The sequence below is a fragment of the Aspergillus versicolor genome (assembly GCF_001890125.1).
Source record: "Aspergillus versicolor CBS 583.65 unplaced genomic scaffold ASPVEscaffold_4, whole genome shotgun sequence".
NCBI classification, from domain to species: domain Eukaryota; kingdom Fungi; phylum Ascomycota; class Eurotiomycetes; order Eurotiales; family Aspergillaceae; genus Aspergillus; species Aspergillus versicolor.
This window is the reverse complement of record NW_024467527.1, coordinates 979048-1006104: the sequence shown is the minus strand read 5'-3', so window position 1 is coordinate 1006104 and position 27057 is coordinate 979048. Positions and strand designations below refer to the sequence as shown.

At 49.9% G+C, this 27057-nt stretch overlaps 8 protein-coding genes across 8 annotated transcripts; 4 read left to right on the top strand and 4 right to left on the bottom strand.

The window, feature by feature from the left end:
* Nucleotides 1-43: 43 nt before the first annotated feature.
* On the bottom strand, nucleotides 44-968 carry ASPVEDRAFT_191269 (60S ribosomal protein eL30). The gene is made up of 4 exons (XM_040809084.1): nucleotides 833-968; nucleotides 715-752; nucleotides 523-639; nucleotides 44-442 (listed from the first exon to the last, which is right to left on the bottom strand). Exons 1-4 carry the CDS (start codon nucleotides 903-905, stop codon nucleotides 350-352), a joined length of 321 nt encoding a protein of 106 aa, XP_040667145.1. The 5' UTR covers nucleotides 906-968; the 3' UTR covers nucleotides 44-349.
* A 3632-nt stretch (nucleotides 969-4600) lies between these two features.
* Nucleotides 4601-5600, top strand: ASPVEDRAFT_71458 (coatomer subunit zeta; the record flags this gene model as incomplete). The annotated part of the gene is made up of 2 exons (XM_040816121.1): nucleotides 4601-4962; nucleotides 5030-5600. The coding sequence occupies 2 exons, from the start codon at nucleotides 4601-4603 to the stop codon at nucleotides 5268-5270; spliced, it is 603 nt and encodes a 200-aa protein (XP_040667144.1). The 3' UTR covers nucleotides 5271-5600.
* A 173-nt stretch (nucleotides 5601-5773) lies between these two features.
* ASPVEDRAFT_52330 (putative DUF814 domain protein) lies at nucleotides 5774-11223 on the top strand (the record flags this gene model as incomplete). Its single annotated transcript, XM_040814621.1, has 8 exons — nucleotides 5774-5806; nucleotides 5864-5932; nucleotides 5999-7596; nucleotides 7650-8133; nucleotides 8284-9310; nucleotides 9569-9573; nucleotides 9854-9879; nucleotides 9906-11223. 8 exons carry the CDS (start codon nucleotides 5774-5776, stop codon nucleotides 11221-11223), a joined length of 4560 nt encoding a protein of 1519 aa, XP_040667143.1.
* Nucleotides 11224-11435: 212 nt separating this feature from the next.
* On the top strand, nucleotides 11436-12981 carry aah1 (adenosine deaminase). The gene has a single exon (XM_040812238.1). It carries the CDS (start codon nucleotides 11693-11695, stop codon nucleotides 12782-12784), a length of 1092 nt encoding a protein of 363 aa, XP_040667142.1. The 5' UTR covers nucleotides 11436-11692; the 3' UTR covers nucleotides 12785-12981.
* A 105-nt stretch (nucleotides 12982-13086) lies between these two features.
* On the top strand, nucleotides 13087-14578 carry ASPVEDRAFT_40937 (complex I 24 kDa subunit family protein). Its single transcript, XM_040812237.1, has 3 exons — nucleotides 13087-13272; nucleotides 13383-13673; nucleotides 13745-14578. The coding sequence occupies exons 1-3, from the start codon at nucleotides 13150-13152 to the stop codon at nucleotides 14147-14149; spliced, it is 819 nt and encodes a 272-aa protein (XP_040667141.1). The 5' UTR covers nucleotides 13087-13149; the 3' UTR covers nucleotides 14150-14578.
* ASPVEDRAFT_130365 (putative SNF2 family helicase) lies at nucleotides 14537-21039 on the bottom strand (the record flags this gene model as incomplete). Its single annotated transcript, XM_040806716.1, has 5 exons — nucleotides 14537-14840; nucleotides 14912-19663; nucleotides 19735-20481; nucleotides 20549-20693; nucleotides 20754-21039. 5 exons carry the CDS (start codon nucleotides 21037-21039, stop codon nucleotides 14537-14539), a joined length of 6234 nt encoding a protein of 2077 aa, XP_040667140.1.
* An 885-nt stretch (nucleotides 21040-21924) lies between these two features.
* ASPVEDRAFT_630401 (aromatic amino acid ammonia-lyase) lies at nucleotides 21925-24455 on the bottom strand. The gene is made up of 3 exons (XM_040815652.1): nucleotides 24194-24455; nucleotides 24034-24140; nucleotides 21925-23974 (listed from the first exon to the last, which is right to left on the bottom strand). Exons 1-3 carry the CDS (start codon nucleotides 24334-24336, stop codon nucleotides 22095-22097), a joined length of 2130 nt encoding a protein of 709 aa, XP_040667139.1. The 5' UTR covers nucleotides 24337-24455; the 3' UTR covers nucleotides 21925-22094.
* Nucleotides 24456-24663: 208 nt separating this feature from the next.
* Nucleotides 24664-26832, bottom strand: ASPVEDRAFT_82899 (putative polyadenylation factor subunit CstF64; the record flags this gene model as incomplete). Its single annotated transcript, XM_040817282.1, has 3 exons — nucleotides 24664-24835; nucleotides 25887-26715; nucleotides 26781-26832. The coding sequence occupies 3 exons, from the start codon at nucleotides 26830-26832 to the stop codon at nucleotides 24664-24666; spliced, it is 1053 nt and encodes a 350-aa protein (XP_040667138.1).
* Between the last annotated feature and the right edge of the window lie 225 nt (nucleotides 26833-27057).

The window sequence follows — 27057 nt, the reverse complement described above, 5'->3', positions numbered from 1 at the left end:
AGAGAAGGGATTCTTGACTGGAGGCACTTTGGCTTGATTTCCAATCAACTCCCGCTAACGAGTGGCAAAACCCTAAGCCCTAGCCTCTCAACCAATCACCGCCCGGAGCGGGATATGACGCATTTCCGCATTTGTCAGATTTCAAAGAACATCGGAACGTTTCAAGTACAAGAGTTACTCCGACTGTGACTATCATCTAATACATACGGCTAAGTATATTTCCTTTACTAGTAGAAAAATAGCCTTTTAAGTTTTGGATTTTTATATCGTCATTATCTAAAACATCATGATGTACTGCGTTTAAGCAGACACCCATCGTTCAGACATAACCGATCCCAACCCCCATCGCTTACTGGCTGGTAAGGATGTCGGAGTCACCAGCATCAAGGACGGACATGGTGGAGCAGCGGTAGAGACGACCGCAGGCAGTTCCCAGCTCGATCTAAACCGTATCATTAGCTACCCATGTTCTACCAAATCGAGCCGCATATAGCAGCATGTATTCAATCAAATGGCACTCACGTTGTTGCCAGAGAAGTGGTGAACGGGAGTCTTGGCGAGCATGGCGTAGTACTCGAGCTCAGACTTGCGGAGGGGAGGGGTGTTGGCGGCAATGATAACCAGCTTGGCCTTGCCGGACTTTTGGTGTAGTTAGTATCCCTCTTGTTCCTCGCTTCAATCCGTATATTGGGCAGTCCAGTTGTGAATACTCACACGCAGGGTCTTGATGGTGGTCTTGTAGCCAAGAGTGACTATAAAATAGAAAATCGTCAGCAATCCAACTCCGAAGTGATAATATTGTTGGCAGCCACAAAAAGTGAATTTCACATACCCTTTCCACTCTTCATCACAAGCGCCAGGCGCGAGGCGATGGTGTCGCCAGCCTTCTTGCTCTTAGGGGCCATCGTTACGCGATTGAAGTGTTGTTGGTGTTATGAAAGAAACGTGCGCTCCGGCCGTGTGTCTTCGTTGGGATGAGGTGCAAAAAAGACGGTATCGTGATTTTTTGTGGGTTTGGCGAGGACCGGATCGTCGTTCATCCACTTCCGAGATGTTTAGTCAACTGCCAAAAGCCGCTAGGCTGCTTTCGGCCAGATTTCCTGGTTTCGGCTGATCTAAGTGTATTCAACACGTTGCGCCATGGTTAATGATGGCTGGAACCCATGATGCACATTTCAGTGGCGCAGTTGCTATATCTGGGGCGGGATTACGGTTGTGCTGTCCCCATCGCGATCTGACTGGGCCACCCGTCGTCTGGAGGACGGCCCAAAGATGATGGAGGGTTCGTGTGCTATCTTTATCGGCGTATCGTCGCTCAGGCAAAGGGGCCGTTTGGCCAAAAACGGTCTCGTATCAACATCAGGCCGATCACAACGGTTACCATACGAGGCTGAAGAGGACTGGGCTGACTGTGTTGGCCTTGGGCGGAAATAATAAGCAGTGCTCAGCTTCCAAAGAGATTCACCATCAAGAATAAGATTGTCATCAGCAGGAATGCGCCCCCCTAAAGTGTTGTGTAGTCGGGAGGGTTACGGATAAGAGTATCGTTGCCGTTTCCATACGGGGCTTAGGAAGATTGGCCCATCCCCCAGAATAATTTATTCCTCTGTCGCGCATGCTGGCCAGAGTTGTCCCTAACATCACACATTTCCTCCTCACGTCTGCTATTTTGCTTCTTCTATGATTTATTTATTTGCGCTGAGCCTCTTTTTTCGACGTATTGAGGGTGGCGAGACTTTGCCAGCCATCTTACAAAGACCTCCCCCACCACAGTTACCTAGTGGTAGTCCGGACCACCACTCCCTCCGTGCTGTGTTTTGACCGCTACTATTCTTGAGACATCCTTCCCTGAAACTTTTCAGTTAATTTCCTTACGTTTCAAGGCCTCGATCTCCAGGGCTCTCAATCTTCTTTTGCTCCCCCTATTCGAGTCACTCTGCAGCCAACACTCGTTTCGCTTCTCCGCCAGTATTCGGCTTCAAGATGTCTGCGACGCCTCGAAAGCCTGGCTCACCAGCCAATGCCAACAAATCCACCTCAGACTCAACAACGAACGGCACCCCATCGCGAGGTCATACTAGATCTCCTACTACAACATCAAATGGCCTGTCCCGGTCTCCGTCTCTCCGCGGTTCGACCCCCGTATCCGCACGAGCAGCTGCCAGAAAGCCTAATCGCTCATCCAACCTGAGTATGTCGAGCGTTCCAAAAGTTGCCGCTGATCCGTCGGAGGAAGAAGCACGCGCCCAGAATGCGGCGCTCATCGAAGATCTAAAAGAGCAATTGCAGAAGGCGGAGACTGCTTCTGAACAATATCGCAAGCAACTTGGTGTGTTGCAGATGCGCCTCGACGAGGCCGTCAGCGAGCAATCGAAGCTGGAAGACCATGGTCATGAGAGAGACAGCAAAATTGAAGCATTGAACGGCGAGATCCGTGACCATGTTCGCCAAATCCGTGACCTAGAACAGGCGCATGAATTGGAGCGGAATGCCATGCTCCAGGAGAAGGAGCAACAAGCAAGCCGGGAAGAAGAAATGCAGGCCACTATCCAGCGCCTGAAAGAGACCGTATCTCAGAAGGACATGCGGATTGGTACCGACGGCGATAAAAATGTGTCGCGCTCTTGTAAGAATCCCGTCTTTGATGACTACCTCTTGTGAAGCTAGAACTGACAATCTTTAAAGCCAGTTTCCGCAACCGAGCCTCCCCGGACCTTGATGGACAATTTGCGCCTTCATCTCAGATAGAACGCAGCCCCTCGCGGAATAACTCCAAATTACTCTTGCAGAAGGATAAGTTGATCGAGTCTTTGCGCCTCGAGTTGGCCGAGTCTCAGATCAAACTTGTGGAGATGGAGAACAAAGGTGGAGGTAGACAAAGGGAGTTGGAGAAAGAACTGCTGGAAGCTCGCATGGCGAATGCTCGTCTGATGGAAGATAATGAGAGCTACCAACTACTCCTCAGCGAGAGAACCCTCAATGGCGATTTCGCCAAGGGTGATTTCATGCGGGAAGTCCATCCTGATTCTTCAGATAATAAGGAAGCCGGCGGTGGTTTGGGCTCATTAGCCGATGAATTGGAATCTGCCGATGCTCGACCTGAGCCTGACGATAACCGCAGACTTGAGGCAGAGCTCAAGGCGCTTAAGGACCAGAACAAAGCCCTAACGCTGTATATTGAGCGGATCATCAGCCGACTCTTACAGCATGAGGGATTCGAGCATATTCTTGATAAGAACGAGACCGAGCCCTCTGCCAAACAAGGCGGCAGCGATAAAGATCTTCCCCCGACGCCTCCAGAGAAGGATGACCCGAATCAGCAAACCTTCCTGCAAAGAGCTAGATCTGTTGTCTCTGGCCAAAACGCTAGGCCCCAACCACGCTCCCGTCCAACCAGCATGATGCCACCGCCTCCTCCCGGTGCTCCGAACGCTCACGAGAACCCTCAAACAGCACCTAGCATCCCCTTGAACCGCGGCCAGTCAGTACGAGCTGGCCATCGTCGGACGAGGTCAGAACAAACAACAGATTTGGGGGCTGCAGTTGTCGTTGGCCAAATGTATCGCGGTCGCAACTCTGGTGGCCCTATGAGCCCCACTATGATGGGACCTGGTTCTCGCAGCACTTTTACCGGGCCAAGTTACGGAACAGGACAAATGTCTTCCAGCAGTCGTGCGCCTTCGCTGTCTAGCCAGCCAGAGCGTGACCATCTAAGCAGCTCGGCGAGTGTGTCAAGTGACCCTCCTGGTGACACAGCGTCTACCGGGGCGACTTCCAACTCTCCTCGTTCGAGCAATGGCATGACAAACTACACGGGAGCGGTCATGACCCAGAGCAAGTTACGACCGCTTCGACTAGTTAGTGAGTCCAAGGCCGCTGAGGACGAGGAAGCTGCCCGAAAGAAGGCGAACAGAGGAAGTTGGATCTCATGGTTCAATCGTCCAGGTTCGAGCGAGGCTCCGCAACAGTGATCTATCTGGCTCACCTTCTCCAGTTTTCATGGCATATGTTTCTTCTATGAATATATTCCCCTTCTCTATTTTGTCTTGATGGCCCTTATGTATTTGTCTCATTTTATAATGCGAAGACTGTCGCTGTTGGATCCTGGAGATTTGTTTTGCGATTGAACTACTGAGATCTCATCATGTTTGAATACCCAAGTCTCACTTTTACGTTTATCATGATGAATACGCTTCTCCCCCATGTTCAGGTCACTTCTCCGAAGACGACTTCCTGTTTGTTTACGCAGTTATGTATCTAGTGAACGTATATAGGCCGTTCCTTCTCCTAAGAGTGGTACTTGAGATATTCTTAACGATAGCTTGTGTCTGGAGTACCGCCAGGGTGGCTCGCATATATATACAGCCTGATAAATATGATGAATATTCTTTTAATAGCTTAAGTTCCTTGAGAAATAAAATATACACCCGAGTTCGAGAATTGAGACATTCGTTAACTTGGTGACTGAAATAGTATAGCGCGGAACAACATTGACGCGGCTTCCGAATTGCGGACAGCTTGACAAGTAAATGGAGGAGCTTCTCATAACGGTTACTCGCTCACTCACCTTATCAAAGCCTCTCACACCAATTTCTTCAAGATGGGATCTCTTTCTTTATTCTCTGTCAATGCAGTTCTTGTGATGTCCGCCGATGATGGCTCTCGCATCTTCGCAAAGTACTACTCACCACCTCACCCCCCAGCCGGCGCTGCCCCCAATTCCACCGATTACCCCGGAGCAAACCCCTACCCGACACTGAAAGAGCAGAAAGCATTCGAGAAAGGCCTTCTCGAGAAAACCAATAAGCAGACCAGTGATGTGATCCTTTACGACAACCGAATTGTTGTGTTCAAGCTGGAGAGCGATGTGATGCTCTACGTGGTGGGCGGTGCCGAAGAAAATGAGGTGCTCCTGTACAACGTTGTTCTGTCACTGCGGGATGCTTTGGGAATATTATTCAAGTATGTTTTCTTTTTGTCCATGTCGGGTTTGGAAGATGGAGATGGCTAACCCATTTTCTTGTTTTAGGGGTGCAACGGATAAGCGCACAATCGTTGAGAACTACGACCTTGTTGCCCTGGCCATTGACGAACTTATCGATGACGGTATCATTCTTGAGACAGATCCCGTTCTGATTGCTTCCCGTGTTAGTCGTGCGCCCCAACCGGACGCACCGAATCTCAAGAGCATTGATCTTTCCGAACAAGGCCTCCTTAATGCCTGGGAGCTTGGCAAGCGGCGTCTGGCGGAGGGATTGCGACAGATGTAGGCTGGGGAGGAGAGAAAGAAGGCCTTGCTACGAATGTTCCTTTACTTGCACGAACATTGCATGGACGTTTTCCTTTATTTTATGCGATCTGGCTGGGTTTGGCGCGGTCATATGCGTGCTGTTGATTACTGATTCATGATTGATACTATATTTACACTATTACTTTTCTTGATGTTCCTTGCCAGGAGCGAGAGGGCTCTCTAGAGATACTCCGATCTGTTTTGTTGTGTTATATTTGGCTGGGTAGAGCAAAAGTCCTTGGACAACATTAAATTTATTTTGAATATAAAACTTACTCATCCAATCAACAATGGCGACCGATGGAACTGGAAAGAACCGTTAATTTTTAGCCCTTCCAGAACCCTATGTAGTAGAATGATTCAGAATGAGTGGGAATTGCCCCGCATACGTCACGCCCTTAAGAATATCGAACTCTGCGCAAAACTCTTTGTCTTCTCCACGAAACAGCTTCGTTAAAGGGCACCAGGATACAAAACCACAAAATGAAGCAGAGATATTCTTCTTTGGATGTTCAGGTAGGTCTCCCACTAGGGCTACCTTCAAGCGCCGCCCTCTGACAGTCACGATTGCAGGTAATATCTAAAGAGCTCGCCTCTGAGCTAGTCGGCCTGCGTGTCTCGAACATCTATGACCTGTCATCGGTAGGTTTGCGCGTCGTCGGCTTCCTTCTGTTGGAGGTATACTGAGAATTCTGTGTCCTATTATAGAGAATCTTCCTATTCAAAGTCGCTAAACCCGACCACCGCAAACAACTCATCGTCGACTCGGGCTTCCGATGCCATGTGACTCAATACTCGCGAGCAACGGCAGCAACACCTTCTCCCTTCGTTAGCCGTCTGCGAAAATGCCTTAAGTCTCGCCGCATTACATCCGTGAATCAGATCGGGACAGACCGTATCATTGACTTCAGTTTCAGCGATGGCATGTACCACATGTTGCTGGAGTTCTTCGCAAGCGGGAACGTCATTATAACCGACAAGGATTACACCATTATCGCCCTTTTGCGCCAGGTATCTGGCAATGAGGGACTAGAGGAAGCTAAAGTCGGACTGAAGTACACGGTTACAAACAAGCAGAATTACAACGGGGTGCCGGAGGTCACGCGAGACCGCATCAGGGAGACATTGGAGAAGGCACAGAAAACTTTTGCGCAGGAGGATGGCGCGCCAAAGAAGTCGAAAAAGAAGAATGTCGATGTCTTGCGCAAGGCTCTTTCGCAGGGCTTTCCGGAGTACCCGCCGCTTCTACTAGATCACGCCTTTGCGACGAGGGGCGCTGACCCTGCGACACCGTTGGATCAAGTACTTGGTGACGAAAGCCAACTGGATATGGTCTGGGGTGTGTTGGAGGTAGCCCAAAGCGTGTCTGCCGATTTGTCCGCGGACAAGGAACATCCTGGATTTATCGTTGCGAAGGAAGATACCCGTCCAAAGGCACCTGAGCCGGATTCCGAGAAGGATGCTTCGTCTTCGAAACCTGACCTGCTCTACGAGGATTTCCACCCATTCAAGCCAAGACAATTTGAAGTAAAGGAGGGCTTCACGATCTTAGAGTACCCATCTATGAACGCAACGGTGGACGAATACTTTTCATCTATCGAGTCCCAGAAATTGGAATCGCGGCTGACGGACCGGGAAAGCGCCGCGAAAAAGAAGCTCGATTCGCTAAGACAGGAGCATGAGAAGCGGCTTGGGGCTCTTGAAGAAGCTCAGGAATTACACATCCGGAAGGCAAGTGCCATTCAGGACAATGTGTATCGTGTGCAAGAGGCAATGGATGCCGTCAACGGATTGATTGCTCAAGGCATGGACTGGGTGGAAATTGCACGCTTGATTGAAATGGAACAAAGCAGGGGAAATCCTGTTGCGAGGATCGTCAAGTTGCCACTAAAACTACACGAGAACACTATCACGCTTCTACTAAGGGAAGTCGGAGGAGACGAGGCAGACGAGGAGGAGCTGTTCTCAAGCGACGAATCTGAAGAAGAATCCGAAGAGGATGAAGAAGAGGCAGCAGCGGCAACCTCTCAGAGAAACTCCCAAGCCCTGACAATAGATATCGATCTTGGTCTTACACCCTGGGCAAATGCGACCCAATACTACGATCAGAAGAGGTCCGCTGCTGTCAAGGCCGAGCGAACAACACAGTCTTCGACAAAGGCATTGAAAAGTCACGAAAAGAAAGTCAAGGACGACCTAAAGAAAAACCTAAAGCAGGAGAAGCAGGTCCTAAGACCCGCCAGGAAGCCTTTCTGGTTTGAGAAATTCATCTTTTTCATCTCCTCCGAAGGGTATTTGGTGCTAGGGTTAGTATCTATCTTCAAATAGCAAAGGCCAACTCTAATGCTAACCTACTCAGGGGTCGTGACGGAATGCAAAGCGAGATGCTTTACCGCCGCTATCTACGAAAAGGAGATATTTTCGTGCATGCGGACCTCGAAGGGGCAACGCCAATAATCGTCAAGAACAGACCTGGAGCGCCCAGTGACTCCATATCACCTACGACTCTATCCCAGGCGGGTAATCTCAGTGTTGCAACGTCGACCGCGTGGGATTCGAAAGCAGTCATGTCTGCCTTCTGGGTTACTGCGGACCAGGTATCTAAGACTGCTGAAGCAGGCGGTGGTCTTCTTCCAGTCGGCGAATTCCGCGTCAAGGGGGAGAAGAACTTCCTTGCCCCTTCACAGCTTGTCCTGGGCTTTTCTGTGATGTGGCAGGTTAGCAAGGAGAGTCTAGTAAATCACAAAAGCTTCAGAACTGAGGAGGTCCCAGCTGTTGACCAAGGTCAAGTGAAAGAGGAACAAGCAGTCGAAAGAGCTGAGAGTCAGGAAGAGAACAAGACTGTTTCACCTCCAGAGACTTCTGAACAAACTGAGGGAAAAGAGCAGGAAGAACAGGAGGGGGCTTCAGAGTCAGATGATGAGCAAGATAACGTGGATACGGATTCTGCGGCGAACCCATTAAAACCGCAAGAGACCACACAAGAATCAGAGGCGGTTAAACAAGACGACGCACACAATCCTGGGTCGGTTGAACAAGAGCAACCGGAAGAAACGGAAGATCATGTTGAGCCAAATGAAGAGGATGCCCCAGCGGACGAACAGTCTGTGGCGGATGGCTCCGAAAGTGTAACAACCTCACAAACCCAAGGCAAGAGACATCTTTCTGCGAGAGAAAGGCGCCTACTCCGAAAAGGAAAGCCTCTTGATACAGAAACCCCAAATCCCGAAGAAGCAAGTGGACAATCAACGCCAGCAACCAACGGAACGTCCACTAAGTCTGACGCAAAACCAGCGCCCGCTCCCGCTCGGGGCCGAAAAGGAAAGGCGAAGAAAGCAGCATCGAAGTACGCGGATCAGGACGAGGAAGAAAGAGCGCTTGCCCTTCGTCTCTTGGGCGCAAACAGCGCTAAAGCGCAGAAAGCTGCAGCCGAAGCCGAAGCAAAGGCGAAACGGGAAAAGGAAGCCGAGGAGGCGAAGAAACGCCGCAAGGCCCAACATGAACGCGCTGCTCAGGCAGAAAGAAAGAGACAGGCCCTATTTGAAGAGGGAGCAACCGATGACTACGATGAAGAAACCGCTGCTGCTGAAGCTGCGGATCTTGAGTGGCTACCCGCCCTAGTTGGCACACCTCAACCAGAGGATGAGATTTTGGCGGCCATCCCGGTTTGCGCACCTTGGTCATCTCTTGGGCGATACAAGTACAAGATTAAGCTACAGCCAGGTGCAGTGAAAAAAGGAAAGGCCGTCAAAGAGATCCTGGGGCGATGGGTGTCCGAGACAACAACGGGGAAAGTGAAGAAAGAGCACGCCGAGGATGCAGGGATCAGTCGAGGTGCTGCAGAGAAACTCCGAGCCCGAGAAGGGGAGCTTCTCAAAGGATGGAAGGACACTGAAATCATCAACACTGTGCCAGTCAGTAAAGTAAGAATCATGGTTGCGGCGGGTGGTGGTGGCGGCGACAAAGGCAAGGGAAAGGGTGGCAGCAATAACAAGGGGGCCAGTAGCAAAGGAGGCAAAGGTGGAAAGAAGAAATAAACTCGAGCTCTCCAGGCCTGGCCTATATTATTTGAGGCTTCACCTGCCACCCTTCTATATACCATGCATGCTATCGGGTGTTTGATGTTGCATACAAATATCAAGAATACATACACAACGAACATAAAATTACATTCTACTTTGAAGATCAGTTCATTAAGAAGAGCTAAGCTCTATATTCCTTAACTTGAACTTCTCATCTTCATAATATAGCTTTTTGTAGTGTTCTACAGCTGTCTAGTATGGGTGTATATCCGCTTAGTCATACCAATCGACGTCATCGCAAGATTTTCTTAAAGACTGTCAAAAGCTTCATGTTCGCCATCCGACGCCGCAGTGTCTTGTCTGGTAAGTTGCGGAATTCAGAAGCGGTGCAGCAAGTATTCTGGTCATAACTAACCCAATCGAGCAGTCAACAGCTCTATCAAAACCGCAATCGTCGCGCGGCGTTGAGCCCTGACTCATCGGGCACCCTCATACTCCGCCGGACTCACATATTTTTCTGTCTCAATTGCGGGGCAAGCAGTCAATCTGCACACCTTCCTTCGTCGCGTCGTTGCTCGCGGCTCCCCGCGCAGCTTTACCAGGCCTGTTACAACCACCGCGACAGCCAACATGACGCCGAAAGACTCGACGCGGATCGCCTCGGTGGTGCGCTTGAACAAAGATGGACCCGGGAACCGATCACTTGCAGAATGGTGGGCGAATGAACAGAGCCAAAATACCCCGGAGGCGACGGCGATTTCAGAAGCCGCGCAGCTTCTACGGACGAGCGATGTCCCCGTCGCCTTCCCTACCGAAACAGTATACGGTCTAGGCGCTGATGCCACGCGGAGCGCTGCGGTACTGGGCATATACAAAGCGAAGCAGAGACCGTCTGATAACCCTCTAATTATCCATGTCGACTCTCTGGGCATGTTAGACAAACTCCTCAACCCAACTCCCAAATCTCCATGTGGCACGAAGACCGCCCACAGCTCTATTCCTTCTATCTACGGGCCGTTAATTGAGCGATTTTGGCCTGGTCCTCTTACAATTCTACTTCCGAACCCGTCCGGCTCGTGTCTTGCGCCGCAGGTTACATCGAATCTTACAACATTCGGCGCGCGCATGCCGTCCTCTCCCCTCGCTAGGTTGTTGATACATGTTGCGGATCGCCCGTTGGCTGCTCCTTCAGCGAATGCGTCTACAAAGCCGTCGCCAACGGCGGCAGAACATGTGTTCCATGACCTTAACGGTCGGATTGAGTTGATTCTCGACGGCGGGCCCTGCGGTGTGGGCGTTGAGAGTACGGTGGTTGACGGATTATCCGATCCTCCCAGCATCCTCAGACCCGGCGGGGTAGGAATTGAAGAACTACGGGAATGTCCTGGGTGGGAAAATGTACAACTTGGATACCAAGACGGCACATTAGACGTGAAAGAGGTTCCTCGTGCGCCGGGGATGAAGTACCGGCACTACTCGCCTAAAGCCCGAGTGGTCCTTTTCGAAGCCGGTTCAAATGCGCAAGGCGTTCTGGACCACGTGAAGCACGATCTCGAGGATACAGCCGTTGGCGCACATTCAATTGGTATTGTGCGAACGCGCAGGTGGAAGCGAGGCTTACAGCTCTTACCTGAAGAGGATATCGAGAAGACGTCGAAAGCTATCCCGTCACTAGTCGATAATTTGGCGAAGTTTTCTGTGTCCGTTGGAGGGGGAACGAAGGAGGTTTTCGACTGTCATTTAGGGTCTGATCTTGAAGGTGTTGCTAGGGGATTGTTCGCAGCTCTACGGGCGATGGATGAAAAAGAAGTAGATGTAATTTATGTTGAGGGCGTGTCAGATGAGGAACATTTGGCTGCGGCGGTGATGAATCGGCTGCGAAAGGCGGCTGGTTCAACCTTTAAGGTGTAGAGGAGGGGGGAAAGTATAGATGGCATCCCGGTTTAATATGTGATAGAAGATTTTTAACGAATTGACGATTTACAAGTCTGGCATGGTCGTGTAGAACATCTCCGCTCTCCGTCGGCATTCTCCGGCGCAGATAAACTGTGGATATAAGCAACGGGACAGACCCACGGCTATCACCGGTTTCTTCTCGATATCAGGGCTCAATTTTTGAGTCACGATCTTCAATCCCCTGACTCAAACGGCTGCCACACATGGAGTTCATTGGTTCAGGGGCTATTCTTTTGTAGGAATTGACCCAGTACTTGTGCATATAGTGACCACCTGCCAACGGCATCTGTGGAGATAATCCACACTACTAAACTCCAATTCAATACATGTTGCAATATATATAGACTATGTCTCTCTTTCTCTCTTTAGTTTTCTGCACTTGATGTACCAATAAACACTCTTGCGCCTTTTTACTCCAACTATAATGTGCCCCTCGTCAACCACCTCCGATTCCCAATGGCATGCCTTCTTGCACGGCCTTCCCAAATGCGAACACCACGTCCATCTCGAAGGTTGTCTTACGCCATCTCTCATCTTCCAGCTCGCGGCCAAGAACAACTTCGCTTTGCCCAGTCCAGCCATCAATGCTGCATACGCTTCCATCGAAACCCTAACAGCCCGCTACGGCAGCTTCACCTCGCTCGACGACTTCCTCGCCTTCTATTTCATCGGCATGGGGGTTCTCAAAGACAAAAGCGACTTTGAGGAGCTCGCTTGGGCGTACTTCCAAAGGGCGTATGAAGACGGCGTGCACCATGCAGAGGTCTTCTTTGATCCGCAGGTGCATATGGAGCGCGGCGTGGAGTACCGCGTTATTGTCGATGGGTATGTTGCAGGCTGTAAGCGGGCTGAACGGGAGTTGGGGATGACTACGCGTCTGATTATGTGCTTCTTGAAGCATTTGCCGTTGGAGTCTGCGGCGGGTCTTTATGCTACGGCTTTGGGAGAGGGCCATCTTGATGATATGCATAATGGAGTGATTCATGGCCTGGGGTCTTCGTCGAGTGAGGTTGGTCCGCCCAAGGATCTGTTCAGGCCTATCTATGTCTCTGCTGCGGAGCGCGGGGTCAGATTAACGGCGCACGCTGGCGAGGAGGGGGATAGTTCATATATTGCTGCAGCATTGGAGATGGGTGCTACGCGAATTGACCATGGGATTCGACTTGTTGAAGATGTCGAGCTGATGAAGAGAGTTGCGAGAGAGGGGGTGTTGTTAACGGTTTGTCCGGTGTCGAATGTGCAGTTGAAATGTGTGAGCTCTGTATCGGAGGTGCCTATTCGGGCATTCCTTGATGCTGGCGTGAGGTTTAGCATCAACAGTGACGATCCGGCGTACTTTGGGGCGTATGCACTGGAGTGCTATTGTGCGGTGCAAGAGGCATTTGGGTTGAGTGTGGATGAATGGAGGCTCATTGCGGAGAATGGGGTCCACGGAAGTTGGATTGAAGAGGAGAGAAAGGGAGAGTTGTTAAGGAAGATTGAGGAACATGTTAGCAGGTTTGAGGGGCTTTTATAAGATGAGTCTTGTATAGAGACTGGTGGTGTTTGTAAGAGCGTGTGCAGTTATTTTTTAAGCCGACAACTTATCGGTGGTTGAATCGGGCGATAATTGAGATATATTGGACATAACATAAATGAAAACAACAAACTAATTTGCCGATACTGTTGTAAATGAATTGAGAGTTGTACGAGAGTCGTGGATGTGTAATGGTGGAGGCTTTTATCGTGAGGTTATTGGGCGGAGTAATCTCTCGCCGCTGATTGGCCGGTCGCAGCTCCCGCAAATCCGCGAGTTCAGACTTCGGAGTCCAACTTCGTCAACGCTCTCCTTCATCGTCAATCACTCCCTCACCACCCCTCACTCTCTCCCTCTCGCCAGTAATGGCTTCCAAATTCTTCCCTGCCCTGCCGCGGGCTGGCCGCCAATTGACTCGCACTGTTCCCCGACCCCAGTTCAGACCCTTCTCCGCTGGTCCGCAACGGTTCAGCGATGTCCTTCATGTGGTACGTGGAGAAGAATCGCGGCGCCCTCCTCCTTTACTTTGCTACTTCTATCAGTGCGAAGAGGCGATTGGCAAATGTTTAAGCAATTGCTAATAATTCTTCCTGTCTAGCACCGCAACACCCCCGAGAACAATCCCTCCCTCCCCTTCAAGTTCTCCGAGCAGAACAACCAGCTCATCGAGGAGATCCTCGCCCGTTATCCCCCTCAATACAAGAAGGCTGCTGTCATGCCCCTCTTGGACCTTGGTCAGCGTCAACATGGCTACACCAGCATCAGCGTTATGAATGAGGTCGCCCGCCTCCTCGAGATGCCCCCGATGCGCGTCTACGAAGTCGCAACTTTCTACACAATGTACAACCGCGAACCGGTCGGCAAATTCTTCGTCCAGCTTTGCACAACGGTACGAAACTCCAATAAAGAAAATTGCGTCGTTTAATACCCGGATATCCGTGCTAACATTCCATCTCCCAGACACCATGCCAACTCGGTGGTTGCGGAAGCGACAAGATTGTCAAGGCCATCGAAGAGCACCTCGGAATCACCAGCGGTCACTCAACTGAAGACGGCCTTTTCACATACCTCGAAGTCGAATGTCTCGGTGCCTGTGTTAACGCCCCTATGGTCCAGATCAACGACGACTACTACGAAGATCTCACTCCCGAATCGATGAAGGCCCTCCTCACCGCGCTCAAGGAGTCCGCTACCGCTACCTCCGGCAGTCAGGTTAAGATCCCTGCTCCCGGTCCTCTAAGCGGCAGAGACACCTGTGAGAACAGCGCTGGCATCACCAGCTTGACGGACATCGTGTGGGACCCCGAGACAATGATGAGGAAGGATGGTGCCCTGGACGGAGAGGCGCAAAATCCCGCGCAATAAACCCAATAAACATATGATTTCGAAAGAGAAGAAAAGAATATACTAGTTTTCATTGTTGGTGTTGGTTTGCTTGCGTTTTCCCTCACGTTTCCCCCCTTCATCCCGAGCTGGTTGACGGACAAGGCCACCGGGTGCTGGTTATGTATGTATAGTATGTTGTTTCTGGTCTTTCCTGTATGGAGAGAAAATGACCAGGAACTTCTATAGAAGGTTTATTACCCAATGCACTCTTATTTCATACTGGACTTTTAATATCCCAATCTAGCTCGGCTATCAGCTTAACCACCAAATTTTCTAACTCTAACAATCAAAACATTCAAATGGACCCTGATATCTCACCATAGATTTTCCAATTTAAAAAGAAAAAGAAAGGAAAAAGACCAAATCTCAAAACGCATTATCAACCAACATCTCCGGCCCCTGACAAGTGATCGCTTCGGATTCCAAAGCCTCCTCAGGATCGACCAAAACTGCTTCTCCTCCTCTCTCGACAAGAACTTTGCCCCGTCTGTCTTGGAATATGTTTACATCGATCGTCATCTTGGCCAGTAGATGATAGACGTGTACGTGATTTGTCTGTCCATACCGCCGACACCGTCCAATGGCTTGGGTCATCGTCGAGTCATAGTCATATTGGGTTTGGGCGAAAAACGGCGACAGAAAAATTATATGGTTTGCACATTGCAGGTTTCTATCGGGAGAGATACAATTAGCTCAAGTTCTCACATACTCGCAGCCAGCGATTGGGGTGGAGTTACTTACAAGCCGGCCGCCATTTCACTGCCCAGATTCAAAAGAAGAACTTTGCTATTTCCAAACCCTTCCTTTTGGAACTTTTCGATCTTCTGGCTTGCATTGCGATCTGCCGATGAGATCGTTGTGTGTGTTATTCTCGCTGAATCGAGGGCCTTGGATGCTATGTCCATCAGGTCTGGGAACTGAATAAAGAGCAGTGCGCGCTCATGTTTTGGGATCTGGTGGCCGAGTATATCAACAAGGACGTCCATTTTTGTGCCGCCATATTCGGAACTCCTGTCTATATCTGCGACTTGTGAATCAGGGTCGTCTCCATCACAGCCAAGAACCATGGCATTGATTATGTTAAACCGTTTGCCGGAGCCTCGACAGCCTTCCACTGCGCATTCCTCCTTTTCGATTGTTTGTTGGGTGCAGGTTAAGCAAATAGCGTGGCCGCAGGATCCTAGGATGTTCATCTTTGATAGGAGACTTGGCTGGCTCTGGCATCTGTCGCAGGAGGGTACATCTGCGGATTTGGTCTGGATCTGTCGGACAATTTTGAGGAAGCGCAGGGCGCGTTTGCGAAGGACCCATTCGACAAGCAGGTTTCGGATTGTAGTCGTGACTTCGCGGAGTATGGGCTCGAACTCCCGCATCTGTGTGGGCTTTGTGGGAAGAGGCATGATGGTCTTTGCCTTTGCTTTGGGCTTCTCTGCTGTTGCCTCTGTGTCTTCTGTTACCTCGATGTTTTCCTTATCTTCGTCCTCGTTCTCATGCACCTTGGAGTCTGGATTGGCGAAGAATAACCTCCAGTCCTCGCTTCTCGATGTACTGATTGCAGCGTTAAGCAGAGGGTATACCTCGCATGTCACTGCCATGTCGCCAAAGTCATGCCGGGCCACACTTTGGACAAATTTGTCGAATTTCTCATGACTCCGGTTACAAGCACAGTAAACCCAGGCGGCAAGCTTCAATTTATTATTGATGTCATCCTTCAGCTTCTCGAGCTGTCTTTCCCGTGTTTCTATGAGAGAGACACAGGTAGCAGCTTCTGGCTTACCATCAGCATCCCATCGGCCCCTGAGGGCAAGAGATGCGCAGCGCTTGATCAATGCCTCTTCTGTTGTCGAGCTACTCGCTATGATCTCATCCAGTCGTTCGGCTTGGTCACTGCCAAAACCTCCTCGGTTGCTGCTTCGACGAAGCTGTCGATTATAGGTCATCAGTTGCTTATAAAGCTCAAGGTAAATGGCTTTCTCAGCTGGGGTTTGGCGAACGAGAACAATGTGCTCGCTGGAAGGTATTTCATCGATTTCAGCAATGTTCCTCCTTGCATATCGATCCAGGAACTTCTGCGCTACCCCGTATCGGCGCCGGTGCCATGCCTCACTCCGCGGGGCCCGGAAGGACTGGAAGGTCTCAGCATCAGAGCGCTGATTGCGAATGACCTTGAGCCGTCGATTATGTGGATTTGTGTCCTCATCATCGATTCCGAGATGCACGCCTAGGAAAGGAGCGATTGTGTTGACGTCCGCAAAGTCGTTTAGTGGCGGTGTTCCGGAGAGAACCCATCTTGAGCGAGCCTGCAATGCGAGTATTTGGTAGAGCCTGTCGATGCTTGCGTACGTGAACTCATCAATTACCAACCTATTAAAAGCGAAAACGTGGAGCGGAACTCCCTTGACAGCTTCCCATGGCTGTTTGCTCCGTGAGTTTCGCGAAATGTTGAACTCCTTCCAGTCGTCCCACGGTTTCTCACTCTTAGAGTCAGTCGCCTGCTCTCCATCCGATTCTTCTTTGATTTTGGAGACTTTAGGTGCCACACGCCGAAGGAGGCTTTCGACTTTAGCTTCAAGGTTATCCGAAGGGTTCTCGTCGCCAGACCAATCTGAATCCTCTTCGGCGCTAGATATCTCAGCATACGATACACCACTGCTCTTCGGGCCGCACTCCTTGTCCAGTTTTGCCAGTGCATATTTCTTTCCTCGTAGGCGTTTGGACGGGATGTATCTATGCTCCTCCTGAGCGTCCTTTGTTTGTGCACGTCTATCTCTCAGGCCGTCCAGGAAAGCACGCGGGCCTTGTTCAGCAAGAACACGAACATGTCCCTTCATCAACTCATGTGCATGAGAAAACCAGTCATCAAAGTTTCTACCTGCTTTTGTCGGAACCTCAGGCGCGCCAGTAAAGTGTTTGAAACGCTGATAGTAGCTGGTCGTCCCGAAAACGGACCAGGACACGAGCACTATGTCACACTTTCTGATGTCTCGAATGCTGGCCTTTTTCAACGCCGCAGCCGAGGAAAATACGAGTACATTGTACTTGCTTCCCAGGAACTTCGCTATCTCTGACCGCCATTGCTGAACCATGATGGCCGGGACCACGATGAGAGTTGCCCTGCTTAGGATGAATCCGTCAGCATTCAATGGGACAGAGAAATCGACATTGGCCATATCGTATAGCTTGTCAATCAGCCCCAAGACAATGGCCGTTTTACCATATCCGACATCATCAGCCAAAATGCCCCCTCGGACAGTCTTTGGTACCGTAGCCTTCCCCTCTGCACGCCACATCAAGGGTTCCAGGATTGCCTCTTCGGTTTCTTCCTCAATGAAAGGCTCAATGTTCTCGTCTTCCTGTCTTATCATCCATGACAGAGAACGAAGTTGTTCTGCGCGTAACTCCACGATAAAGCTGGGTGGCTGTTTGCATGGAGGGTCGCTCCTGTTGCTCTTTAAATTGAACGCAGGGAACGACAATTCTTTCGTGTCGTACGCGTTTGGTATCAAGCGCCAATAGAATGAAGCTACATTTGGATTGGACAACCTCCCATACGCCTGGTGTAGGAGGGTCTGAATGCTGAGCGTAACGTGAAGCTCAGCCAGGCCTTGCTGGTTGGTCCTCTGGAATATCAAAAAGGGAGACGGCCGAGATTTGATGTCGCGTTCGTACCTAGCGGCACTGTATGAATCTTCATACGCCTTGATCCGACCCCGTGCATCTCGTCCCCATTTGATTCTTGGTTTTGGTGGGACACAAACCCTGCATGGCCCTTGGATCTTTGCTTCTGCGAGCTCTCTCCATTCTTGAAAACCCGAATACGCGGCCGCTTTTTGGAGCAACCAGACGTACTTTCGCAGGACTTGCGGAGAGTCAACCGGGTCAGTGACCTCCCATTCGGCCGTAATTTGTGAAGCGTCGATGACCGTCGTTGGTGCAGTAAACGCCAATAGGGTCATATTCGAGTTATGGCAGCCGTCGTCGGTGATGGTGATTGATGTAGCGGGTTGCAACTTGTAACATCTGATGGGAAATTCGGAGCTTTTGCCATAGGAGGCCAGGGATACACTTGGACAGGCAATCCACTTCTTATAGTAGATGGCGGTAGTCTCAGTTTTCTCAGAAGCGCGTGAAGAGCGCCATTGGTGAGACACCTCAGCAATAGACAGGCGGCGCTCATATCCTGGGTGGCGCGTATGATCGAAAGCAAAAACAAACGAATCATTCTTGGGCTCTCCCAGCTTTGTCGGGTCCAAAAAAAGGTAGACGGCAGGCCTTCCATTCGAAGCTGGCCTTTTATGCAGACAGGCATTTGCCGTCCCACAGTCCTGGAGGAGCTCATATGTGCCTCTAACATCGATTTCCAAGTCCTTCACCTCGTCATCAGTGCCTTCCACGGTAATGTGCGTCCAAGTCAATGAATCCCTGAATTCTTCCAATTCCAAGCCGCATTTTGACTCATATGATTGAATTCGGCTCCCGCCTCTAGAAAGTCCCAAGGAGCAGCTTGAGCTGAGGGGTGCGCATATTTCCCAATTACCTTCCAAGATCGATCCAGACTGAGGCACCACCATGCGCGCAATCGGCTTGGATAGCACCTCGCGGATCAAACACAGAGCAGGATCCGACTCACGCGGTTTTGCAAAAAGCAGCCAAGTAATGCTCTTAAATTGAATTACGAGCTTCAACTCGGAATATTTACCCTCATAGAGCACAGTCCAAGACTCACTGCGCTTGATATCCAAGAAGCGGAGCTCGTCACCAACTGCCCTAAAGACGACATCCAAAAACTCAGCCCAGATGGCGAGGGCTATGGTAGAACCAGATTGCAACTTTGTATAGCATCCACGGGTTATACCACTGACCACCAGTCGAGCTGGCAAAATTGCGCGTAGTGCACTGATGAAATCCAACGGCGAGGTTCGCACCAAGTCCGTCCAACGTTCGTAGGCATGTTGTGGGTTCCCGCTACACTCTGAGCAGGCCGTGTGGGAGCAGACTGTACACTTTAAAATGACTGCCTGTGTAGAAGTTTGTCTTTCGCACATGCAATATCTGGCGCTGCTTGTAGCTTGGTCTTGGAGTTTTGGCATATCCACTACGGTGGCTGCATCTAAATGCATGCTGCTCTCCTCCAAATTGTTCACCCCCTGAGGAGCGATACTTTTGCGCTTTGAGGCTCGAGAATTTGGCTCCTGAGGAGGATTGCCCTTTTTGAGCAGCTTATGACCAACAATCAGGGCCGAAAGAATTGCTGCTCCAACGACGGTAGAGCTCATTGCGTTCCCAGCGAGGTCTTGCAGCTCTCGTTGCGATTCCTGGGTCAACAGAAGTCGATCCAAAGGCAATCCTTGCAGTGAAAGTGACTCGAGACCACAGAGAGGACCACCTCTAGTTGTCATAAACGGAATACCAGTAGGGGTGATGCAGCCGACAATTCCAAATGCCCGGGAATCCATCTCTCGATCGATGCCTTGAGACAGCTCCAAGCACCTCCTATAAATAATCCGAGTTAGCTAACATCCTAACAGGGGAGGACCAAGAATTAATGAAAAAGGCAACTATACTCTTTGTAGTTCATGTCATATCCTTCGACCAACTTCCTCAGAAAGTTCACATCGATAGTATCCCACACCCGCTCTGGCAATGACTTGACCCAGGCCTGCCACGCAAAGTCCGGCATCCGGCACGTCCCATCATCCTGAGACTTACTGACAGGTCGACGATAACCAAGGCCCTGGTTCAGTCGATAGCTCTGATGCCGCACTTGGTAACGGTCCCAGTTGACTGTCGCCCTGGACGCCGACGCTGAAGACGCAACTTTTGCCGCCATGTCTTTCTCAATCTGCTCAAGACGTCTATCATCAGCGTCAATCAGAAACATACCCGCCGGTGAACTGGCAGGACGCTGAAACCGCTTTAACACTTCCGTCCATTTTTGCATGTCCTCTTCTGTGAGACCATTATCGTCAATGAACTTCTTGTCAACGCAGAACATGTAGCCCCGCTCACGGGTCTGTGGAAGATAATACGCTTTCGTATCAACATCAGCATGGATAGCAAAGTAGCCAATATCATTCCAGTGCTGCTCAATCTTCTTCCAGGGCGCCGTCTTCACGTTTTCCAGAATAACGAGACGTGGACGGTATGCCCTGGCGTAGCCGACTATTCCCCAGAAAGTACCACCCGATTCACCTTCATCGTCGAGTGTCTTTCGGTGGTTGTTCAGTCCCGAAAAGTCGACGCATGAGAATCCGGCAATCAGCATGTCAGCGTTCTTAGGGATTTTCTCCAGTGATCCATAGGGCGTTTGACTATCACTGTATTAGCAAAATCAAAACAAGATAAAAGAAATTAAATTGAAGAAGGGGTGAGACTCACGCAACTCTGTCCTTGAGCTCAGTTACATCGCGGAAGAGAAGGCGAGGGTGGAAGTTGCGCTCGATGTATGCTTGCTTGAAAGGAACAATCTCAGCACTGAAAAGGTGTTGAAATTTCAGGTCCCGATTGAAATGCTTTTGTAGATCTATCATACCGTTTTATTAGATGATTTATCAGGCAGTATCGAGGATAAGAAGCAGCTTACTTTCCCTAACCATTTCCAATGCCAACAACGGACTCTCTGTCCCGGAACAAACTGTGACAACACGAAGTCGTCTATCTCCCAGGTGAGATAGAACATCATCGAGGTTGAGTTCGATCGCTCTGTTCGTAAGTGATTGGAATATGTCGCTGAGCTTCCAGAGCGGAGGTAGATGTTGAGCTAACTGAGTCCTAGGCTTCCTGGGGCCGGAGTAAGGTCGAGAGCGAACTAGTTCTGGGATATCACGGTCTTGATGCTCTTGTGGTTCGGATAGGGAGGGTCGGGCCATACCCAGAGTCACAGAATGGGATTCTCCGTTCGTGTTAGTAATATTTGCATCCTTTTCTTCAACTTGAGAGCTGTGCTCTGTTTGAGGCTGGTGAGCTCTACCAGATCGTTTAGGTCTTTTCACAGCATTTTTGGTGTCCTCAGAACTGTCGATCCCAAGACGCTTCATTCCCGTTACAATCCCAGTTGAAGATGAGCTGGTACTGGTGATAGATGTATTCTCTAGCTTTGACTGTATTTGTGACAAGCCAGGAGTCTCATCGTACCTTGGTTTCTTAGAGGCGGTTGGAACATCGTCTTCAACCTCCACCTCTTCAAACCGGGTCCTTTCCACAGCCTTGAGGGACCCAGAAGTTTTGGTCGTCTCACCATCCAGAGAAGCACGGGTATCCTGACTCTGAGTCTCAAGGGCTGGCTCAGTATGGGTCTGGTGAGATGGAGGGAATCGTCTGCTTCGCGTAGACGCGAGGGTTGGGGGTGCCAGGGCGGCGGGGTATTTTCTCTTCGCTGGCATTGTCGTTTGCTTTTTTTGCTCTTTTCTTTCTTTTTTCATTGATTTTCTTGGTGTTTATAGAGGCAAACAGATATCTGATGTATTTGTATGTGTTTAGATGTGAAGGTATACAAGTAGGGCACAGGTGTGTCACGTGTAAAGATGGGAGGGAACGGAGGGCCAGGGGGATGAAGAAGAATGAGAGGGGGAGCAAAAAAATCTAATGGGAAAAAGCCAAAGCAAGTTCAGTACAGTCTTTTACTGTGAATATTACTAGTGGGTTCAAGATTTTTTGTGTTGTGCTGAGTTCTATTGGGAGATGCATTCACTGAAATGTGCTCATTGGGGAACAAAGACACAACACAAATCAGACAGCATGACAGGTTACAATCCAGGACATCAAAAGCATTTATGCGAGGCAGCAATAAATAAACAAGCAGATTTTGAGAGGATATACGCATTCAAGCCGACGTATCTGGGAAGGCTTAGCTTCGCCCAGCCCCCAACTGATCACCACAGAAGAATAATATCCCAATCCAGTCCAGTAATAGAATCAACGGGGCTTAGAGTTTACTCAGGATCGTCATACCGCTCGGCTTGTTAGCTGTAGAAGCAAGAGACTGCATTAACGGGTTCATAAGTCGGCCATCACGGACCGCCTCGTAAATAATAGATATCCACGACCCGATGGTCTTCTTAGAGCGGCCGTTCAAGATCTCGTTGTCCAAAGTAGGATGCTCAACAAAACCCTGGTGGAATGGGATTCTGAGTTCTTCTCGGACTGTTTGATATAAAATCCTGGATCCTTCACCCAGAAGGTCTGCGGTGTGCTGTTTCAGGAAAAATGCATCCGCGGTCTCTCGGTATACCTGGTTCAGGGAATCATGCATCTGAGACTTCCACGAATTTAAATCTCCTATTCCTGGTTCTCGGAGCCCTTTGTAGTTTTTGAGGGTTTCTAAAATGACCGAGAGCGCGTTTTCGACCACGGTATGGACACGGTCCGGGGCGTTGAGGCGGTTGGTCATCGGCCACGACTGTGACAAATGTTCGTCCAGGTATTTATACAGGCCCGCTAATGCTGATTCGGAGAGATATACGGAAAATATGCTCGACGTAACGGTGCTCATCTGGACCTTAGCCTTCTCCAAGAAAACGAGATGGAGGGCACGCAAATCCAAGGCTTGACAGACGATGTACATATCGCATGCACACATGAGAGATAATATCTCCACAGCTTCCATGCTATACCGGGCCGATACCAAAGCCATGGAGTTTATGGCCTGGTTTCGCATCTCCGCCGGTTGAACATGTGAGCTCACAGGGTTTGACAAATAGCCCAACTCTGCCATATATGATGCCATGCTAATATCCACACCTTTCATTGTAAATGACAAGCTTGGATCATCAGCAACGAGGTTGGTAGGAAGACCGCTATTCAAATCGGGATCAATCATCTCAGTAGCTTGCGAGAAAATAAGTCTGCCAAACATCTGCAGACACATTCTTGTTTTCTCCATAGCAGAAGTTATTGATACGGCCTGGAAGTTTCCCCCTGAAAAGACAGACTCAGACCTCACATCTACAAGCGGATTATCACAAGTTGAATTGAGCTCAGTTGTAACTTGCCGATGAGCGAGGTTAAGATCTTCTAGTTGTGGTCCGATCCACTGTGGTACACAACGCAGTGCATACCGGTCTTGAATCAAACCAGGACGGTCTTGAAATTTCTGGGCATCAACGCTTTGTGCAAGCTTTGAGCCTCGAAGTAGGTAAAGCAGGTTATTCCCACACTCAATCTGTCCTTCATGAGGCCGAACAGCGGAAATGAAAGGGTGGAAGCTCTCGGCAGTCCCCATGAGAGCCTCGAGACCCATGGCCGAGAGTGCTTGCACAAGCACGGACAGTTGATTTGTTTCGTATAGTACCAAGCTAGCCACTGCAGCAGACGTTGAAGTTCCGTTTATCAGACCCAGGCCTTCCTTTGGTCCCAATTTCTGGGCTTTTATGTCCGCAAATTGCAGCCCCTCGTTGGACTTCATTATCCGTGCTTTATCAGGGCCTTGAGCATAAACGTACACGTCGGGGTTGCCCTCGATGGCCCCAGCAATGTAGGATAGTGGCATCAAATCTCCCGAAGCTGATATCGAACCTCGAAGAGGAACAATTGGAGTGATTCCCCGTTTGAGCAGTTGAACTATCGATTGAAGTACAGGCAGTTTCACTGCAGAATGTCCCCGAAGATTTGAATTGCACCGGGTTAACATCGTACCCCGTACCCATGAAACGGGCATAGCATGTGAATCGAGCGCTCTGCTCGCACCTTCGCTCTTATCCGATTCCAGCAGAACTCCAGCCTGTGTCAGTTGCAGTAGCGCTGATTGGAGAGCAACCACTTTATCGGTCCTTGAGTCTGCGCTTCCACCAAAGCCAGTATTGACTCCTACATGATAGTATAAGTACAATATCTGCGCAGTATTGGGCAATGTTAAATCCACGAACCGTATACACTATAACCGTTATCTAGGTGGTCCTTCAAAATCCGTATGCTGGCATCGATTTCTTCAAGGACACCGGGGTCATCAGTAATCTTCGGTATGCAATTATGACTATGACCATTAGTCCGAAGCAGGACCTTTTAAAAAAATTTTGATTGACGAACCATGCCACGGCGACCACTGAGGGTATATCGAGTTTTTTACCATCGATCTCTACTTCTCCATCTTTAAGGATATTCTGCAACCGAGACCAACTCTGGATCGTGGTGTTGATATGCGACTGGGTAGTTACGATACCCATTTCCATATACTCCAGGCAATGTCAATAAATAGGTTGTCGTACAAGCGTTGCTCGGCGTCATAGACGAGGATGTGGTGTCCGCCCTGGTCAGTCGGGATTTTGATGAAAAGATTATCGCCAAATGTCAACTCAACTTCCTGCAGGGCCCCGGCGTCTCTATTTATATATCATATCTTCTGTCCAGGTGGCGCCTGGATCTTCCTCATATCTTTCCAATCTCGACCCATGACGCCAATCATGCCCGTCAAAGACCGCCGGATCTCTCTTCTGCTGCAGAGGAAGACAAGAAGGAAAAGCAGCGGTGGAGAAAAGCCAAACTCTTGATTGTGTCTATCACGGTGAAGGAATCTGCGATCCACTCATCCGCGAGCAGATCGCCTGTGCACGATAAATCTGATTCGTTAAATTGTAGAGGAGTGCAGCTGCCTCCCAAATCCGAGAGCCGGGAGGAGCGGCCATTTCCAGGTCTTCGGATCGTGCCACATCCTTCAGCTGCAACCTGACGCTATCGGCTCCTGTCAGCTGTGGTCACTTCTTGATTGAAATTTTCGCCTTCAGTGAGCCCGGCAGATAAAGTGGAAACTCAAAGAAGCCCGGTCTACTCACCAAAAAGAAACCAGGCAGTATCGCCAGGGCGTTCATTCTCTGGAGAGCACTGCAGTCTGCAGAACGTTATGCAAATGGCGTCTCGATTCCACCCGAAAGTTAAAATTGACTCTAGGATGGAGCACTCATTGATACCGATCGTCGCGCTGACAGCAAAGACACCGGGTACGGAATGGGTCGGGAACCAGAGATCAGCAGCACACAAGCCAGAACCATCGTGCTCAGACCGAGTAAAGTTCAGGAATCATGGATAGTCCAGGCTAGAGATTTAGCTGCCAAATAGTGCTGGAATCGGCGGTCCTGCGAAGAAAATCTACCGTGCCTCAACAAAATGGCTGGCAGGAGTGAGAAAAAGAAAACACGGTAACGGAGTTGACAACTCCTGGGGGCAACACGGAAAAGTTGAGGCGTCGTTCATAAAGTTCACCATCAAGACACTAAGATACGTACTTTGTCTACATAGTCAGGACTACAAATACAGAGTATATTCAGAGGGAAGCATCAGATTTTCCGCCTACCATTTGGAGTGGTCTAGGCAGCGCTATCTAGGCTAGTGCAGACAATGGAGTGCCTATACAAAAACTCCATGAATGCAATGGGAGTAGAGGTGGAAGTACCGGCGCATCGGAACCGTACTTTGCTTCCTGTTTAGCTAGTCTTCTCTTTGCGGTGACCGCTTACCAAATCCCCAACAACGCCGACTCAGTGCAATTGAAGAAAAGGTACATATGTATCCTGGTCTTTACCTTGTGGTGAAAGATGGCAGTGAAAATAAAGGTCAAAAAGAAAATGTAAGAGATCTGCTAAATTTCAGGTATCATCCGAGGCAAATCGAAGGAGACTCCCAAGCGAACCGTTTACGCCATGAATCCGAAATGTTGAGATCGTCAGGATATAAAAAAAAAGTATAAACACAAGTCACCGTTTACCAAAGAACAAAGGCGTTTCACCGCATCCCCCCTTGCATTAGCTGCTGCCGGAGCATCATAATCTGGCTGCGCTCCATAGGTGGCAAGGCATCAATGGTCGATTGAGGCATATTAAGAACTTGCTGCAGTAGTTCATCTTGTCCCGGAACTTGTTGCTGCGGTGCTGGCTGTGGCGGGGGTTGAGTAAATGGCGCATTCACCATTGGGGGCGTTGAAACTTGACCCGGGACAGCACCGAAGGGCTGGAACGCCTGGGCGGGAGGTGCAGATGGTGGTGGCGCTGTAGGCTGTGCAGCTTGTTCCACCACGGCTCCTAAGGTGTTGTAGTCGACGAGGTTCAACAGGAGTAACGCCTGGAAGATAGCGTATGCAAGCTGCGGTGCCTGGCGCAGGAGTTCTGTGGCACGTGCAGGATCCGTCATTGCCAATGATTTCATCTGCTGGAGTACATCAAGGAGCTGGTTTGGAGGGAGGGCGGCGAGGGTTTGTGATATGGCGTTGGGACAATCCAGATGCGGGGGGAGATCAACGCCTGGCGGGAGCGGTGGAAGAGGAGCAGATAATGGCGGGCCTCCTAACGGCCCGTCCTGGTTTGGTATTTGCGATGGTTGTGAGTAGTCTTCGGGTACGGAGTCTTTCTCGTTGTTGTGAGGCCAGTCCACACGAATTTTGCGACCCATAATCTCATAGTCGTTTAGATTGCGTACGGCAGAGGCAGCGGCATCGGCATCGGCGAAATCAGCAAATCCATAACCCTTCGGCTTTCCTGTCTCAGGGTTCATCATCAAACGAAATTTTGTGACGGTTCCGGCGGTGCTGAGGATGTCTTTGACCTGTTCCTCGGTGAGGTCTAAGACATATGTGTTAGTGTTATGCAGAGGCGAGTGCCTGGAGCGCAAATGAGTAAGGGCATACTGTAGGGAATATTTCCCAGGAAAACACTTTTCCCAGCTCTGTCTGGACCCATCTTTGCGGTTATGGACTGGATACAGGGCGCGACAATATAAGGATATTCCAAGTAACAATGGGAGGAAAAGCAAAGAGGTGATCCGGGCCAAAGGGAAAGGACTGGAAGAAGAAAAATTTGTTTCAACTTTAGTATAAGACTTCTTTCTATGAGACCAACAATCCTCTCCTTGCGAAGCTCTCTGAGACACGCTTTGGTCTTGGTGAAGCAAAAGCATTAATGTCT

What these genes read in the sequence shown, in the direction of transcription:
- aah1 (XM_040812238.1), top strand. Translation starts at nt 11,693, where the DNA reads ATGTGCCCCTCGTCAACCACCTCCGATTCCCAATGGCATGCCTTCTTG.
- ASPVEDRAFT_191269 (XM_040809084.1), bottom strand. Translation starts at nt 905, where the DNA reads ATGGCCCCTAAGAGCAAGAAGGCTGGCGACACCATCGCCTCGCGCCTG. An exon ending in TGTGATGAAGAGTGGAAAGG is followed by an intron (nt 753 to 832) that starts GTATGTGAAATT and finishes TCTATTTTATAG; the next exon opens with TCACTCTTGGCTACAAGACC. An exon ending in ACCACTTCTCTGGCAACAAC is followed by an intron (nt 443 to 522) that starts GTGAGTGCCATT and finishes GATACGGTTTAG; the next exon opens with ATCGAGCTGGGAACTGCCTG.
- ASPVEDRAFT_630401 (XM_040815652.1), bottom strand. Translation starts at nt 24,336, where the DNA reads ATGGAAATGGGTATCGTAACTACCCAGTCGCATATCAACACCACGATC. An exon ending in TCAGTGGTCGCCGTGGCATG is followed by an intron (nt 24,141 to 24,193) that starts GTTCGTCAATCA and finishes TAATGGTCATAG; the next exon opens with TCATAATTGCATACCGAAGA. An exon ending in TAACGGTTATAGTGTATACG is followed by an intron (nt 23,975 to 24,033) that starts GTTCGTGGATTT and finishes ACTATCATGTAG; the next exon opens with GAGTCAATACTGGCTTTGGT.
- ASPVEDRAFT_40937 (XM_040812237.1), top strand. Translation starts at nt 13,150, where the DNA reads ATGGCTTCCAAATTCTTCCCTGCCCTGCCGCGGGCTGGCCGCCAATTG. An exon ending in TCAGCGATGTCCTTCATGTG is followed by an intron (nt 13,273 to 13,382) that starts GTACGTGGAGAA and finishes CTTCCTGTCTAG; the next exon opens with CACCGCAACACCCCCGAGAA. An exon ending in TCGTCCAGCTTTGCACAACG is followed by an intron (nt 13,674 to 13,744) that starts GTACGAAACTCC and finishes TCCATCTCCCAG; the next exon opens with ACACCATGCCAACTCGGTGG.